The sequence below is a fragment of the Thunnus maccoyii genome, chromosome 17 (assembly GCF_910596095.1).
Source record: "Thunnus maccoyii chromosome 17, fThuMac1.1, whole genome shotgun sequence".
Taxonomy (NCBI): domain Eukaryota; kingdom Metazoa; phylum Chordata; class Actinopteri; order Scombriformes; family Scombridae; genus Thunnus; species Thunnus maccoyii.
This window is the reverse complement of record NC_056549.1, coordinates 7522144-7540458: the sequence shown is the minus strand read 5'-3', so window position 1 is coordinate 7540458 and position 18315 is coordinate 7522144. Positions and strand designations below refer to the sequence as shown.

The window sequence follows — 18315 nt, the reverse complement described above, 5'->3', positions numbered from 1 at the left end:
AGTGTCTTTTTTGCTTGTTTTTAATTGAAATGTCTTAATTAAAGTTCAAGGACAAGCCTGTGGTATGTGTCTTTTGTTTTGTGATGAAAATGTGAGTGACAAATGCAGTATATGAAACATAATTGGCAGTTATAATAACTGGTCTGACCAAATGGAAAAAAGCAGAGAAAAGCACGTGAAAGTATGCAGCTTCTGCCTGCATGAGAATAATAAAATGAAAGGCTAAATGTTTTTTTGTAGAAACATAAGTTAAGGGGAAGTAAGGGGAACAAAAGCAATAAGCTACTGCTGTAGTGCTGTTACTACCAGTGGAGAACGGGGTAAGTCGAGCCAGTGAGTAAAATGAGCCACCCCCTGTATCTAGGTAACCATAAACAAAAGTAATCATGTGACCACAAATTAAGAAAGCATAGTTCACATTACTCAATGCATCTTGAACTCAAGCACATGGAGAGAGTGGTCAGCAAAACAGAGCAAAAAAAAACAAAACACAGCAAAAGTTACAAAAGTTCAGTCTTGTATCTTAATTAAAACAGATAAGTTTTGGACATTATTGCATGTTAATTTAAGTCAGTGTTAGCTATAAAACAAGGTCATAAACTTAATAAACGTAATTGCGGATCTGAGCCACTGTGTGAAACAGTTTTGTCAAAATGGAGGTTGTGGGGTAAAATGTGCCAGTGATGTTGAGTCAATGGCTCAATTTACCCCCAAAAGTTTAAATAGGCTAATATATACAGAGTAACCTGTGTATTTAAGTATTATTTTCTGATATTCTAGAGACTAGAGACACTGTTCATGTTAATGTTTGATCACTATTACAAGTGTTACGTTAATTGTTGACTAATGTTAAGTTTAAGCGGGTGACAAATTAAAGGAAAAACCACCATAAAGTGTGTTAGTAAGGTGTTGGGCCACCAGAACAGTTTCAATACACCTTGGCATTGATTCTATAGTATCTGAACTCTTCTAGAGGGATGAACACCATTCGTCCCTCATTTGGTGTTTTGATGATGGTGGTGGAGAGCGCTTTCTAACACGTCAGTCCAAAATCTCCCATAGGTGTTCAGCTGGGTTGAGATCTGGTGATTCATACTCATCAAACCATTCAGAGCCCCTCATGCCCTGTGAATTGGGGCATTGTCATCCTGGGAAAGACCACTCCCATCAAGATAGTAATGTTTCATCATAGGATGAAGGTGATGACTCAGAACAACTTTGTATTGATTAGCAGTGACCATTCCCTCTAAGGGGACAAGTGGACCCAAACCATGCCACCAAAATGCCCCCCACAGCATAACAGAGCCACCGGATCCCCTCACTGTAGGGGTCAAGCATTCAGGCCTGTACCGGTTTTTCCTTCAATTTGTCACCTGTCTGTATACACAAAAGCACATTTACACACACATTCTTTCTGTAGCTACAGTAACACTCAAAGATCACAGTTTAATCTTTACTGAAAATGTTCAGGTAACATTTTGAACAACAGGACACAAATATATCGTTTTACTTAAAAGTATGAGTTTTTGCCTTTGTTAAATTGATGACATTAATGAAGTTCAAACTTATCTCAAAATTGTTTGATTTTGTGTAATTTTTATACCAGTATTTAATGGTGGCACAATTTACGCCTAGAATTCTGAATTTACCCCATCCCCATGCTCATTTCATCCCTACTTTGGGGCAAGTTGCGCCATAGGACTAACTTTTTTTGATGGGTCATTGTTCTAAAACCATAATAATGAGAAAGCTTGTTTTAATTTCCATGGGTACACAACAACCTGAGGTATATATAGTAACTATTGAACTATTGAATTGAATTTGTTCTCCCCTACCAGGGAAACCCATTTTGAAATTAGACAATGGAGTTATTTTCTTATCCCAATCAGAGTTGGTTAGAGGTTTTGTAAAGTTGGGAAGTGTGTGGTGGTTAAATGCTCTGTTATGTAAAGTTAATTATTAAGTTATTAAATCCAAAACGTGCCCAAATACTTGCCTTCATTGAAGATGAATTGTAGTGCTGTACACCATCCAGGAGCTGCATTGTTCCCTTGTGGCACAGTTCCACCTTTTAATATTAATATATAATATTTAATATATAAGAATGGATAATTGGAATCTGTGAATCAATTCAGAATAGTAAAATATAAGAATCTTGACTTAGCTGCTAATCTTAGGTGAATCAACTCCACAAATTTTACAAATGAAGTTCAATTTACTTGTCACAAAGTCACACAGTTAATGGGCAGTATTGCAGGTCTGGAGCAGCTTTGTCGAGTCTGTCAAAATAACCCCTATGATGCCATATTATCTCAGCTTGGGCACAGACACTACAAATTCTTAACAGAAAGCCTGTATTACAATCTTGTAGGAGGTTGAAGAACTTGGGAATTTACAGACAGGGACAGTATAACGGTTATCAGTTGCATCATGGGCAATGTAGAACCCAGCTTTTTTGGATCTTGACCTATAATAAGTAATTAAAGTCAGGGTATTTCAGCCTCTACTGCCTCAATTTTGAGCATTGCCTTTGAAATCTGTATCTTGTGAGTCCTTCAACTTAATGGTAGTGCAATACTAAATTGCTGAAGAGCTCTTTTAATATCAACTAAATCAGCTGTGTTGACATTTGATAATAACGCAGTAATTATAAGATAAGGACAAAGCAATATAGAGCCTTACCAGAACCTTATCAGGTATTAAAGGCATCAAAGGTGTCACAACAGCTTGAGCTGTCAGCAGTTTAGCTGTCCTATCCTTTTCTGCTCTATGTTTACAGCTTCACTCTCTAGCCAAGCACTATAGTGCACACCTGAAAGGCAATGTCACTCTAATAAATCTTACATAATTACAAGAGGATTGAATTATTTGTTACAGGCAGTTTCTTTATACTTCACTAGCACGTAAAGTCTTGTTCCTACAGTTGGATGTTTGAGCTTCACTGTGCAGAATGTTGTATGTGCAGAGTTTGTTTTCACATTCATCTGCTGAAAGTGGAAAGTTTCTCTGAGCTCATTGAAAATCAGATTGTGAGGGGCGGGATTATGAGCAGGATTTGTGATATTTCAACTAGTTTGGAGCTAAATGTGGTCCAGTATGCACCTTACAGTAGTGTGATATGGAAACTTGAAACCTCCAGTACACAAACACTGAGAATGGACTTTACAGTGAAGTAGGAGACATCTTGTGTCCAGCAGTTTAACTTTTAAAGTGGTGATTACATATTATTGTTCCAAGCAGAGTATCTTATATGTCTTACATATGTTTCACAATACATGTCTGGAGGGGATCTTTAACAGAAAGAGGATATGGTTTTGACACAAATCTGCAGACTTTGCTGTTGTTCTGCCTACGATTTTGCTTTGTGAAGAAGTAGCTTACATGACTTGGTAAGAAAACAAGGTGCCCTGAGCAACAGAGAGGTCAGAGGTCAAACCTATAAACGACATAATTGCTTGTTTTATTAGATTTGAGATCAGCTCGTGTCAATTTGTTGTTGAATCCTCCAGGGTCAATGGCTGTCAATGGCTGGTCAATGGCTTTATGGCTGTCAATACATGTGCATGCCTGAACACCTGACAAAATGTCTTAAGAACAGTGAAGACACGTGTGGAATGCTTGTTACTCATTAAACGTTATAATGGTGATCAAAGTTCCCCTTCAGCTGCTGCCTTTATGTACATGTTTACACTGGCATCAAGGTAACACGTTTCTGTCGGGATAACAACATGGTCTCTCGAGACGGTTTGACGAAGATTGCCGCACTGTTTGGAGTTTTTGTGGTTTTGAAGGTAAAGAGTTTCTAAAGTATTTTAAATGGAGTTGAAAAAATGTTGCAGTGGAAGGTGTAAACTGAGAACTGTCTCTATTTGTGTGCTAGGTGCAAGCTGTTCCGACACTTACCGGTTGGTTCCTGTTAACTTTATTGATAACATGCACATAATACAAGCTTTTACATGCATTATGTTACCTTTTTTGTAGCTTTAACAATAAACATATCTTCCAGGTTATGATAATGTAGATGCAGGTGAACTGAGGGACGACATACCCGAGATCAACAGAGGTACATTTGTTAAGCCCAGTCCTTCTATTGATATGTGCACTGTAGTCATAAGCTTTGTTGACTGATATTCATATATACTAAACATGTTTGGTTTTTTTAATTTTAGGTTTAAAACACCTGTTTGAGGGAGACATCGCTGGTGATGTAAGTATACAGTGAGTCTGTGTGGAGATTATGTTTGTCAAAGACATAAAAGCACATTCTCAACGCTTTCAATGTGTCTTGCAGCCCAACAGAAATGCAATCCTTGATGAAACAAGAAGATGGAAGTTTCCTATACCATACATCTTAACAGATTCACTAGGTACGCTGTGCACAATGGAAGTACTTTCTACCAATAAGTTTGACAAGTAGGTAAAACACGTACTGATTTGGAAATTAATTTCGATTATTCTAGAGCTGAATGCGAAAGGGGTGATCCTCCAGGCTCTTGAAGAATACCGTCTGAGATCCTGTGTCGACTTCAAGCCCTATGAAGGAGAAGCCAGCCACATCTCCTTCACTAAGCTTTCTGGGTGAGACAGTTTTACTCAGAAATCCTCTTGACAGTTGCACACTTTATAGGTCATGCTGTCATATCCATAAACTTGAGGCATTAAGAACCAAAGATTAGGAAATGCTGATGTGATTTGATTTTTCCATTGAATTAATTCAGATGCTGGTCATATGTTGGAGATGATAAAAAAGGCCAGAATGTGTCTATTGGGGCCAGGTGCGACACGAAGGCCATTGTGCAGCATGAGCTCCTGCACGCTCTGGGCTTTTACCACGAACAGTCTCGTTCTGATAGAGATGACTATGTCAAGATCTGGTGGGACCAGATTGAAGAAGGTGGGTCACAATTAGTTCATCATTTTTATTCAGAGCTGTGGCTGAAATTTTAGAAATACTGAGGTCATCATGAGCCCAAATTCCCCCAGTAGAACCCCACTTTTGACTAGCAAACAACCAAATTTTGTAACCTTTTATGAACATTTACATAATCACACATTTTATTTATTGATTTAACTCTTCAATTAGAGTTGACAGAGTCAACTTCATGGTAGCTTTTCTGGAGCTAGCCTCTCAGCAGTTGGAACTGCCCAGTAGTTATGTAATTGCAGATGTTCACATTTACATTATTTCTGAGCACTTTAAGGATTTTCCATTCGTGTTGGTCAACAAATGGGATTGAAAGTTAATTCTTGACATTCAAAACATTTTGACGAAGACTATCTCATTACAAGGTTTACTCAATTGCTGTGGAGCTTTCAACCTTATCTACACAGTACATCTACAGTTTACACCATCAGAGAGGCAAAAAGTAAACCCCTTATATTTTCATTTATTTAGTCAAATAGTCACATTTTAAGGCATTTAGTCTTCAAAGCTCTTTGAGGCTGTATTTAGGCACAGCAGTGCTAGCTAAATGCTGATGTTAGCATTTAGCTGGTGAACACTGGTGAACGCTGGTGAACGTTTATCAGGTATAACGTTCACCATGATCTCCATGATCTTTGTCTAGCATGCTAGCATGCCAACATTTGCTAGTTAGCACAAAACACAAAGTACTGGGACAGTCCTTAAAAACTCTAACATGAGTCATATGTGAAATTGAAGAATGTAAATTCCTGTTCATGTCATTAAACCTCTAAAATTCACAGAAATATTACAAAGACCTTGATGTCCTCCATGATAGTTAATTTATTTATTTTTCTTTTTTATTTATTTATTATTTATTTATTTGTTTTATTTGCAATGCAATCAAATGTAGTGGTTTTCTCTGTTTTGGGATCAGACTGTGTCCTTTAGTCATGCATCACTAAGCTGGTTTTCAAAAGGACATTTACACAAGTTGTAAGGAAAGTACACAAATACAAATAACTGACAATACAAAATTACTTTTAAAAGCAAAGGTTTTATAGCTTCCACATGTACATCTGTTGTGTGGTAGTACTGAAGGATATACTGTCACTTAACAATCCACATATCAGTGACTATGTTACTCTCTCCTCACAGGGAAGGAGCACAATTTCAATAAGTATGAGGATAACTTCGTCACTGATCTGAATACGCCGTATGATTATGAGTCCATCATGCACTACAGACCACTGTCCTTCAACAAGAACGAAAGTATCCCCACAATCACCACCGCCATACCGTATTTTAATGAAGTCATTGGCCAGCGACTGGACTTCAGTGCTATAGACATCACCAGAGTCAACCGCATGTATGACTGTGGTGAGTGTCTCCTCTCACATCTATTTTGTAGATCCTCCATATTTCACAATAATCAAAACTAGCTTTTAAGCTTTGTAGGTTCACTGTTGATAACTGTCCTGTCACAGCCAACACACACACTCTTCTGGACCAGTGTTCCTTTGAGCTGATCAACATCTGTGGAATGATCCAGAATGAGGAGGACAATGCAGACTGGGTCCAGACACTTAGCAGTCCAGTTGATGCAGATCACACCCTGGCAGGGCGTTGCAGAGGTACGGAGCACTTTTTCTACATCATACGCAATGGTATATCAAATGTAGATCTCCACTAAATCCTAACAGAAAACATCTGGTAACCTAATACAATGTGACAAAAGAGATATCACAAACTCCAACTCCATATGAAGGCTATTAGACTTTTTATTTTATTACTTTTTATTTGATGATGATTTGCAGGGCAGACGGTAACCAATGCAATGGAACTGCAATTCAAAATAGCAGAGCCCCGGATAAAGAACTGTATACTGAAGCCATCTTTAATGTTATTAATTAAACCTGTGCTAATCTTGCTATGACACATAACAATGTCTGTTGTGAGAAAGTTCTAGTTCTGGGCAAGTGCCTTCAACCCATTGGAGTTAAGAAAAAAAAATCAGAAAAAAGAAAAAGAAATCAAGAAACAATTTGATCATGTTAAGAAACAATAATAGAGTATTTTGATTCTCACTATGCAAAAATATCAAAAATTCTCAAAAGAAATGTATCACATATACAGTATTTGACAAATTTCAACTAAAGGTGCACTTACTAGCTTTTTCAGAGCTTTCTACTGCATCTTACAGCTGTTATCAGCAAATGGAACTAGCTCAGGTGCACACACAATCAACGCAATATTACTGACACCAAATATAATCAGCTACAGTGGTTACAATCCCTCCCATATACGACCACTTGTTATCACATGATTGACATTCTACAAAGCTCAGAAAAAGCTGGTGAGAGGGCCCACCTGAGTTAGGATTATTTTGTCATACATATTAATCCCAAGGCCATGGATGAATTTACATGCTTAAATTCTCATGAATAGCTCTACATGTCTCACCATCATATGACAGATAATTATATACAGTAAATGACAGACTTATATGAAAGAACATTCTGTTAAATATTGTCTAAAACCTTATTTAGACTTTTGTAACAACATGTGTACCATTTGGTAAATTTACTTACTAATTTTCTTACTAATAACATTAACAATGCCTCCTTCGTTCAAGTGTCCCAGTAAGCCATGACAGCGAGCACACACGCTACCAGGACACAGAAACGGAAGCAGCTAAATTGAATTCAGCCATCATTAATTTGATCTTTAACACCTGTGCCTTTTCTGCAGTGACATGTCAAAATGTCCTCTGGGAAAATGAACAAAATATGTACTGATTGCCGCTTGTCCTTTTAGATTCTGGCTACTTCATGAAGTTTGACACTTCTTCTGGCGTAGCTGGAAACAGCGCCTTGCTGGAGTCACGTATCCTCTACCCCAAGAGAGACGAACAGTGCCTGCAGTTTTTCTACAAAATGACTGGAGCAGCTGGGGACAAACTTGTGATATGGATCAGGACTGATGATGGGACAGGAACTGTTCGCAGTGTCAGAAAGATCCACACCATCACAGGTATATTATTTTGTCATTCATATATTGTTTATTTCACAGTGTATATTAAAATGTATGAATTTTCAGGTTTAATTTTCCCCCTTTACTATTGAGTGCTCTAAAATACTCCTGCTTTTGGTCTCTCAGGTGATGGAGATGATGCCTGGAAAATAGCCCATGTGACTCTCAAGGTGACAAAGAAGTTCCGCTATTTCTTCCAAGGCATCAGAGGTTCATCCAACTCCACGGGTGCTATCTTAATTGATGACATCACTCTTACTGAGACAGTTTGCCCCAGTGCTGTTTGGCAAATCCACAACTTCGATAGCGTCCTTGCCGCAAACCCTGTTGGCAAGTCGCTTAAAAGCAAGTGCTTCTACAACTCGGAGGGCTACTCATTTGGTATCAGTGTTTACCCAAATGGGAGAGAGAGCGACTACCCAGACTATGTTAGCGTGACCATGCACCTCTGCAGTGGGGAAAATGATGCAGTGATGCAGTGGCCTGCCAAAAACAGGCAGGCAACCATTGTTGCCATGGACCAGGACCCTGATGTGAAACTGAGGATGTCTTCTACAAGAAGCTTCACCACAGGTGGGTCAAGGTCGCTGGCATTTAAGTACACTTGCATGATGAAAAAGTTGGTTCACCTAAATTACAGCTAGTTGTATATTGCCAAGCCAGGTTTTATTTGCCCAGGTTTTGAGATTTCTACTTCACCCCAATTCAAAGGAGGTGAATAGAATTTGTCTTGTGGTGTTCACAGCATTGAGAAACAACATTTAAAGGTTTTCCAGATACAATGTCCTAGTTACTCTGGATAATTCAGAGATCACACTTTCATTTGTTTTTACAGGAACTCAGGCAGTTCCAGTGACACATTTAGACCATATGGCATTTTGAAAGAAACTGTGGGACTTTAGTTCTTACGACGTACTTTTAATTATCAAATCATCAGTGTTGCCAAATCAACTGGGAACTTTGAAGTCCTTACTTCAATTGATCTTTAAAGTGATAATTAATCCTCAGAGCTGCCCTAATACATATTTTTATATTAACAATGACTACCAATATTATGCTTTTTGTGATTTTCTGTCATTTTTATACTGTTATGATGTCAGATATCTATGCTAAACATGGTCAGAGTTCCAAAACTTGAGGTTAATGTATGTAGAAATGTTCTCTTCAAGTCAAAGCCGGAAGCTGACCAAACATAACAGAGTGGGCTCATTGGGAGGGGGGGCCTTAAAGAGACAGGAGCTAAAACGGCCTGTTTCAGACAGAGGCTGAACTGAGGGGCTGCATAAAGAGCCAGTATAAGATAAATAAGGAGTTTTTTTTTAACTGTAAATCATGCAAAGGTATTCCAGTAGAACCCAAGGATATAAATATAGACCTGGAAATGTGAATAATATGTCCTCTTACTGATTAGCTTTACAGCCTGCAACTTTCTGTGTTAGTTGAGTCTCACTGCTCTCATCAACCCTATTTCCAACTGCAGTAGGCAGCTGTTTTCAGTGAAAAACCTCTAATGAACTGACTGTACACTACCTGCCCAACACCAACTGGCAAACAGACAAAGTTAGCGACCAGCTGGTGAACATAGACTAAAACAGAGCTAAAAAAAAAGTGAATATTGGCCTTCAATTCATTATAACAACTTTAACAACTTCATAAGGTGATGATGATGATGATGATGATGTTTCGTTTACATCTTCTTGCGCTGCCCCCAGGTGACCGCAAAATCAGTTATTGCTGCTTTAAAAATGCCTTGCGTACCAAATGATAATTTATTTTAAATGTCCTATTTATATCAAAATATCATTACTTAAATCTGTATTTTTGGCCACTTTAGGGCAACTGAAACAAGCTGTAAACACAAACATATTCTCAATTTATAAAATTGATATGGTGAACTTGCTTAAAAGCCCCGTAGAGAGTGTGTTCATCACTATAAGCCACCCCTTTTAAACCCACATAATTATTTGATCCACTGTTAATACAGAACTATGGATTATACCCTTCTTCTTCTTCAGTTTGTTCTAACCCAACCTGTTCATTTTGAACAATCTATTTTGCTTTATCTCTTACCCTGATATCCTGTTTTAACCACAAATATATGGAATTAAGTTACAATATCATGATTGAGGAGCTTCTTCGTGGCTTCAATGTATCTGTTGCACTGAACGATGAAAAAGGCATAATGCGTGTGATTTTTTTGGGTTTTTTTCTCGACTCAATTTCCCCCTCAGACACTCATGCCCGCTGGAACAAACCAACATCCACTTCAGGAGCAAAGTGGGATCCGAGCTGCCAGTGTTACCGCGGCCAAGACCTAGGCTGGAGCACATTCATTTCTCACAAGCATCTACAAAGGAGGAGCTTCCTCAAGAACAATGATCTCATCATTACTGCTGACTTCAATGGTGAGAAATATCAGCTCAAGTTTTCTAGATTTATTTCACTGTTCCATAAATTCTACTAGCAAATACCGATTCAATTCATATAACTCATGTCACAAATCTTGTCTCACCTCTCTCTTACATATTCAAATCTTTCAGTGAAGCATTAGCTGCCATTTTTATTTACCTATTGGTTTTGTTAGATTTGACCCACCTGATCAAGACAGAGGTTCCTGTCCAACCGGCTGCACCAAGTAACGACATCACAGATGAGAAGCCAATCAGAGAGGAGGAAATTAGACCAGAGGCTATAAAACACAGAGAAGCACGTGCTGCCAACCCCTGTCATCCCAACCCTTGTTTTAATGGAGGCGTGTGTGTTGAGAGTGAAGGGAAAGCCTCGTGCAGGTGTGTATTTGTGTTTTTAGCATTGGATGTACAGCACATGTGTATTTGCATTACTAAATGTGCTATTATTTTTTGAAATGTGGGAATTATTTCAGCTAATATTTCAGCTTGTCCTCACTTCAAAAAGATATAAGTTTACATTCAGTGTCAATAAGACAACGTCACAATTCTAGAGTAAGCATTTATATCCAGTTTGTGCTCATATGTGTTTAGAGCAATAGTTTGACAATTTAGGATATACACTTTCCCCCCCTCTTGCTGAGAATTAGATGAGAAGATTGATCACTCTCATGCCTGTGTGTTAAGTATGGAGCTAGAGCTTGGAGATGATTAGCCTAGCTTAGCATAAAGACTGGAAGCACAAGGAAACAGCTAGTTGTGCTCTCTGGTTTAAAAAACACCTACCAGCACATCTAAATATCACAAATTTGTTTAATCTGTACGCAAACTGTAAGCTTATGTATCCAACTAATCTGTAAGCTAATGTAACCAACTCCCAGCTCCAGTTCAGTAGCTGCACAGATGTAAGGATATTTAGCAAAATGTCAAACTATTCCTTTAAAGGTCCACTGTGTAGAATTTAGTGGCATCTAGTGGTGAGGTTGCAGATTGCAACCAAATGAATGAGATGCCACTAAATTCTACACATTGGACCTTTAAGAAAAGGCTCACTCCAAAATATTTTTTATCATGTAAAATTATATTGCTTTTATCTGGTCACTATCATTTCAGTCAAAACACCAATAAAGTAATTGTTGTAATTGCAGTTTTTACATTTCTGTTTCTGTACAGATTTCAAAAAACGAGCTGTAATGTGTTAATTACTGAGTGTTAGAGGTGCTGGTGGGTGAATTTTTGAACTTTGGAGAAAGTCTTTATGCTAAGCTAAGCTAATTGCTTACCAACTTTAGCTCCATACTGGTATTGACCTTGTCATCTAATGCTCTGGGGAAAAAACTAATACAAAATGTTGTTTTATTCCTTCAAAGCCTCACAAGCCAAGATTTAATTAGAAACAAACATCGATTTTATCCACAGCAGAAACACAACCCTTTCTCTGTTGTATCTTTAGAGACCATTTATCTAAATTGAACACTGGTGTTTCCCTTTGCTTAAGTTAAGCTTGCCAGCTAAGTGACACAGGACTCAGCAAATACATGAGGGGGTGTGTTCATGTGGAACTTGCAGTTCAAAGCAATTCATCTTTCTTAGTCAACTATTTTTTTATTAACAAATTAATATTTCTTTCTACTGCTTTTCAGGTGTGCATCAAGCCAGAGCACCTACTACACCGGTAAGAGGTGTGAGGAACTGAAAATAGACAGAGGCATTCTGGGAGCTTTGATCGGTGGTGCAGCGGGGACCGTTGTTCTGACACTGGCCATCTTCACTGTCATCAGGAGAACTCGCTAAATCACATTTCACAGGACTAAATGTGTCATCTGCGTTCATCCAGCAGAGTTAAGACTTCTCAAATCTAAACCTCCCCCCACAATACAAGTTAAGGGGTAAGGGGTCACTTTTAAAATGAATACATTTATCATGAAGGAGTAGCAGCGGTAAATTAAGAACTACACCTTAGTCTGCAACAGGAGGAAAACTAGGATCAAAACCAGAATGAATGAACAAGTCTTTCAAAGTAGCATCATCCTGCAGGAGGATAGCATCAGTACTTCTGTGTCCTAAGTTTAATTTATTTGTATGATAAAAATAATCATATATAGTCTGCTAAATAATTTGTTATGAAAAATATATGTATGCATTGAAATTTCTCAGAACAATAAAAGACATTATATTCCTTGTTTTTATTTCATTACATATTTTTGAGATACATATAGTAGTTATACACACATAGTATAGTACAGGTTATGATTTATGCCAAACAGTGTAAATTTACAAACTTTCCATTTAAATAAAAGGATCAAACCAAGCAAGCGATCTTAGAAAATCTATTCTGTTTTATATACAGTCAGCAAATACAATCTGACCATCCAGAATCCAATTGTGGTTTGAGTTGGTATGCATTAAAGCCTCTCCTTAAAGATATACAGTGACCATTCAGTACTGACTTTCACTTCAGTAGCACATGGAAAAAAATCTGCGTCTGCTCTCCCCTTGAGAAAATAATGGTATTCAAATGTATACATGACCTTGAATTACACATTATTCCTTGGAGCAGGATTTGATTTAATGTGAAATTTGTTTCCAGTTGCAGCTGATGGAGATCACAAGTAGTGTCAATACTACTACTAACAATAATGGTTTTCAATCAAATCAATAAAAAATATCAAAACATCAGTGTTGTGTTTTATAAGCTTCACTAAACTACCCAGGAACTATAGTCTAATACAAAGCAAACAAAAAGATATGGCTGTTCGTGAAGTTGCATAGTATGTGTGTGAGTTGCTGTTTCCTTCTTCTTGGTCCGTCTTCACAGTCTGAAATGGAGAGATAACAGACAGACTGGATTCACACACCAACAAAACACAAGTTTTAGCTCACTATTTTACAGTTGGAAGTGTCCAAACTTTGCATTTTTGACACAAAATAAGGGAACATTTGAATCATGAGAAACGTTGCTGCTTCTAATTTTTCAAAATCTCTACCTGTCCTGATTCATTCAACATGAAATTATGCTTAAAGATTTATAGATTTTTAAGGCGTAACACAGTGGATAAACAATGATATATAACTGTACATGATTAGCCACTTTAGCGGCATGGCTCTAGGGCTAGCAATGTCGGTATATTGGTCAGTCCAAACTAAATAAAATTAGATAAATACAAAAAGAGATAAATAAAGATAAATAAAATGATAAATACAATTGACTTTGGTGATCTGCTGACCTGCAGTCTAGCACTATTATCAGGTCAAAATTTTCACATATGAAGTGAAATATATCAAAATCTACTGGATGGATTGGCACTTAATCTAGTACAGACATTCATGATGGTTCCTAATAACTTTAGAGATCTCCTGCCTTTTTCTCTAGTGCCACCATGAGGTTGAGTGGTTGTGGTTTTGAGTGAAATGTCTATTATTGGATTGATTGCCATGAAATGCAGTAAGGACATTTACCCAAATGATTAATTGTAATAACATTGGTAACATTGGCTTAACTTTGCATCTAGATTCATCAGCATGACAAAATTAAAATTTTTGTGACCTTTTGACTTTTCATATAGCACCAACATCAGGTCAAAATTTCAATTTGTCTAATACTTTGGTTTATGATGAAATCATAATGAAATCATAAGTTAATATCAGCATGTTAGCATCCTGACGTTAGCATTTAGCAAAGCACAGCTGTGCAGCCTCACAGAGATGCTAGCATGACTGCAGACTCTTGTTTAAATATGAACAGGGTTTCCAGTGTGATCTTTAATGGTCCAACCATGTAAAATAGCATAACAAAACAGATTTAGACAGATATTATTATTAGATATTCGTGTGCTCTGATGAAGAGAAAATATAAAACTGACAAATAAAATGACACTCAATTGTCTTGTCTTGTTACAGATTAGAAGCAGTCATCTTTTAAGACTCTTACTTTGAGTCTTACTCTACTTACTTTCTTTAATGTGATGCTTTAAATGTTGTATAATAGAAGATACAGCAAATGCATGGACACAAGTAAACGGGACACTACTAATCACATAATATAAGACTGACCTCTGTCTTCATCTGTCTTTTGTGTAGACGGTTGAATTCATGCTCTTCTTCATGCTCTCATTTTGTCCTTTTGATTTTGCCTGAGGATAGAAGCAAACAGAGTTATGATACACATTTTCTTATGTTATTGTTTAATTCTAGGTACACATATTTTGTAAACTTACAGTTATGAGTTTTTTCAGTTCCTCTCGAATCTGTTAATAATAACATGTATATGTTACATTCATATATTAGTCAGATGGTAAATACTAAACAACATAATTATTGGGCAACATTTTTGTGCCAAGGTGCACAAAAAGTGCCTTTTTTGAAGCCCACCAGACATCACATGCCTCCCATTGCAAAGGTAAGAATTTCACCACTAAGTCATTGATGCAGCGTTATGGTTCTGTTTATTGTAAAGCAAGTTTAAAACATTGCATTGGCCACCTCAGTGTAAAACTGAATATCTGCTCTTTGATAAAGTGACAAACCTACCTTCTTCTCTGTTAAACACCCCGTCAGCAAAATGAAAAGGCCCTGCAAAACAGCAAGTGTAACAGGTTTCAAACTCTGTTTCTATGCAGATACTTTTGTTTGAAAAAAACAAAAATAACACATTTTATACCATTACTCCTCTCAATTCCTTTCATATTCAACTTTCATTCTGCATTAGCAATTTGTGATCAATGACAACATTTTGTACCAATGCAGGAAGTAATTTGATACAAGTCAGTGAAAACTACAGGAAGGGTGTGGAGGTTAAACCATGATGACATGTACAGTACAATATCAACCAGGGATGCACCGATCAGATTGGTATTGAGCCAATACTTACCTTAATAAGCCCTACCATGAAATGACCAATTCACATTAAATACAGTTTCTTTGTCAATTTCATGAAATTCAATTTTCATAAAGTGTGTCCACTATTAATTACATTCATTAAGCCACAACAGGCTGCCTCATGTTATCTTACATAAAAATGATTCCAATGAAATCGAGGCAGTGAGGTTTACAGATTTTAAATTTGGGAAAAAGTAAGCACTGGTATCAGATAGGGAATTGGGAGATGCTGGAATCTGAATTAGTATTGGCAAAAAAGTTGGATCGGTGCATCCCTAATATCGACATTCTGTTTGGTGTGTGGGTTGCTTTCAAATTACCTGGAAGGAATTGAGGATGGTGAAACTGTAATTAACAACTTTTATCATGGGATCCTTTTCATCCAATATGAACCCAATGAGGCCAATGGCCCATGTTACTCCAAAGAGAGGGGTTAGAAAGACCACCACTTTAAGGATACTTTTGGCTGTCTCCTTGTCGTCTGTCTTGGTGCTATCAGGTATCGAGGACTTCAACAGAGTAAGAATGACAACCACCATGGAAAAGAGGTTTGTCAAAATAACAGTTCCCACAGGGAGGATGAAAGCATATATGGATCCCTTCAAGAGTTTTTCATAAATCAGCCAACAATTTTTCTTATCATAGTAGGGCGTGTCAGTGTATTTGTAATACACATAGCTGGATCCCACTATTAGGATTGGGCAAACATAGCCCACAATGCTGGAGAGGAACATGAAGACTCTTTTCCTCACTGGGCTGAAGACAAAGATAAGCTGGTGGACGAGCATGACGCTCAAGCACAGCATCCAGCAGAACATGGCTAAGAAAAAGAGGTGTTTGCATATGGTCAAAACTAGACACCAGGTGTCACTGAGAATGTCAAGGTAGGAAGAAACCAAGAAACTGCAGTCACCGAGCAAGAGGAACAAGGCAATGTTAACCATGGCTGTGTGACGGAAATGTGAAAGGTTTGTTTGGACCACAGCTGACCAAACCAGAGACTCAATGATAAGGAAGATCAGCAAGGAGCAGATGGACACACCCAGGCCCACATTTGTAATCATATCTAGGGTTGCATCAGATATGTCACTCTTGGACATGAGGACAGAGAATGCAGTCAAGTGGTTGCACACGCAGAGTGTGTGGTTTCCATCACTGGAAATGTTGGTAGAGCATCCTTCATCCGACCACTCCCTCACTGTGGTATTCCAGAAGACACAAACAGGTTCACTTCCCTCTTCCCTGGGGAAGTCCAGTCTAATTTCTAAAGATGAATTATCGCTGTCTTCCAGTGTGACTGATAATAAGAGGCTGGTTGTCAGGTAGGTCAGGCTGTGGGGCAATTTATCCGTTATATTTTTCACAGCAACAGTTTTCATAATTCCGGAGGTCTTTGTTAGATTCACGTCTATGTCAAACAAAGACACATTACAGCCACTACTCGAATTACAGAATTTAAGCTCTAGATTTGTACTGTTGAATCCATCGCTTGTGTTAACCTTGATATTCTTCACCAGAGTTTCCACAGACATAAGGTAATCTGATGACATGTTCTGAATTATAGACTTGTTGACCCCAACCCAGGGTTTGTTCAACAAGTTGCTTGCTGCATCGACAAAACTCTGAAATAGAAGAATGAAAAACAGGAAAAATCATTGTTATGGTATATTTCATTGGTACAAGAAATTATTCAATTGAATTTTTCATCAGCCCAGGCAAGGTAGCCAAGTTGTCCAACGCATGCAGTTTCAAGACTCATGCTAGACTCATACCATGGCTGAGAGTCACCTCTAGTGGGTAGATTTCAGGAAAAGCTAGCTTAATGGAACTGAAGCTAGTTCAAGAGGTACTAACTGGAGCAGATTCTCAGCAGCACATTCACAAGTCCATTCGCCTAAAACTTACCGGTAGACACATTTCAAAGCCTTATATGAGCCAGAGTGAATTTGTTAAAAAAACATAATTTGGCCATTGATTTTCTTAGCTCATTTAAGAACAATTCATTCTTTTAAAAGATAAAGCAATATGTGTCATACAATTTTACAAGGTATAGAGCTTTATGAAAACTTCACCATTATTCATTTGTGAGTGCACATTTGAAACATAACCTAAAGCAAAACTGCACATTCAGACAAAAACAAGGACTAACTAACTTGTTTACCGAAGCTTTCAACCAAATCTCTGACCCTGCCAGAGTGGATGGAGTTGCTCAGTTGTCATGGAGATGGTTTAGTTGTCATATGATGGAATTTCTGTCTCACGATAACAAAGGAGATCGTTACCCCTGCTTCTGTTAGGGGTGGTCCTGGGACAATTGAAGTTGTCTGTTTTTTGTGTTCATTCAGTCTCGCCCAGGGTCCCTGCCATGTCATAGATGTAATGTTCTTTACAGCTGTAACATGGGATGTAATACTGCACTCCAGTTTCCCTCCCTGTGCATGTATTGTTCTATTCACTTTCGATTCTCATGTGATAACAACTAAACCATCTCCATGACAACTGAGCCACTCTGTCCATAGAGGGCAGCCATGTGGTTAAAAGATTCAGAAACAACAAGGAAGGCAGACTTTGTGTTAATATATGTTTTTCACACTACTGCGTCCAAGGTAAAGAATGTAACTTTAAGCCCATAACTGGGTACTAATATGTATTACAGTAAATGTAATAGTAATTGACAAGGGCTTACAGGAAAGACACTCTCTTCTAAGTCAATATTTTGTGATGCACTGGACATCACATCTAAAACACCGATGGAGGCACCAACTTCGGCCATAACGCTACTTGGATCAGTTGAATTAGTTGTAGAGCTGTTTGAAAGTCCTGCAAATATACCCACGGCCGCCTCCTGAGAAGCCCCTAGTCCCTTCTTAAAGTTCTAGAAAGGTGAAACAAAAAAACAAAAATCAGTGAACAAAAGCACACAAATTACATCCAGACACAAAATGTTGATAGTGTCTTATCAGTAGTGATCTTGGACTTATAAGGTTCCATCTGCAATCTGAACAGCCTCTTTTGTGTCGGCTCTTGATTGCCACCTCAGCCAATCACGTGTGCATCTGATTGTTTTATTGGTTTTAGGGTGCTGTCTCCTGT

At 37.9% G+C, this 18315-nt stretch overlaps 2 protein-coding genes across 2 annotated transcripts in view; one reads left to right on the top strand and one right to left on the bottom strand.

Moving 5' to 3' along the window:
* The first annotated feature begins 3381 nt into the window (after positions 1–3381).
* On the top strand, positions 3382–12448 carry mep1a.2 (meprin A, alpha (PABA peptide hydrolase), tandem duplicate 2). Its single transcript, XM_042391217.1, has 15 exons — positions 3382–3389; positions 3665–3791; positions 3881–3905; positions 4007–4063; positions 4170–4207; positions 4292–4367; positions 4461–4578; positions 4719–4894; positions 6062–6283; positions 6391–6537; positions 7721–7936; positions 8063–8509; positions 10168–10341; positions 10521–10725; positions 11988–12448. The coding sequence occupies exons 1-15, from the start codon at positions 3382–3384 to the stop codon at positions 12136–12138; spliced, it is 2187 nt and encodes a 728-aa protein (XP_042247151.1). The 3' UTR covers positions 12139–12448.
* An 84-nt stretch (positions 12449–12532) lies between these two features.
* LOC121882394 (adhesion G-protein coupled receptor F3-like) overlaps positions 12533–18315 on the bottom strand; it is a 30575-nt gene continuing 24792 nt past the window's right edge. The window contains exons 13-18 of the mRNA XM_042390631.1: positions 17909–18097; positions 15543–16844; positions 14875–14916; positions 14562–14591; positions 14398–14477; positions 12533–13163 (exon numbers count right to left, since the gene is read on the bottom strand). Of these exons, the coding sequence (XP_042246565.1) occupies positions 14406–14477; positions 14562–14591; positions 14875–14916; positions 15543–16844; positions 17909–18097 (1635 nt within the window). The 3' untranslated portion in view covers positions 12533–13163; positions 14398–14405. The remainder of the gene's footprint in view (positions 13164–14397; positions 14478–14561; positions 14592–14874; positions 14917–15542; positions 16845–17908; positions 18098–18315) is intronic.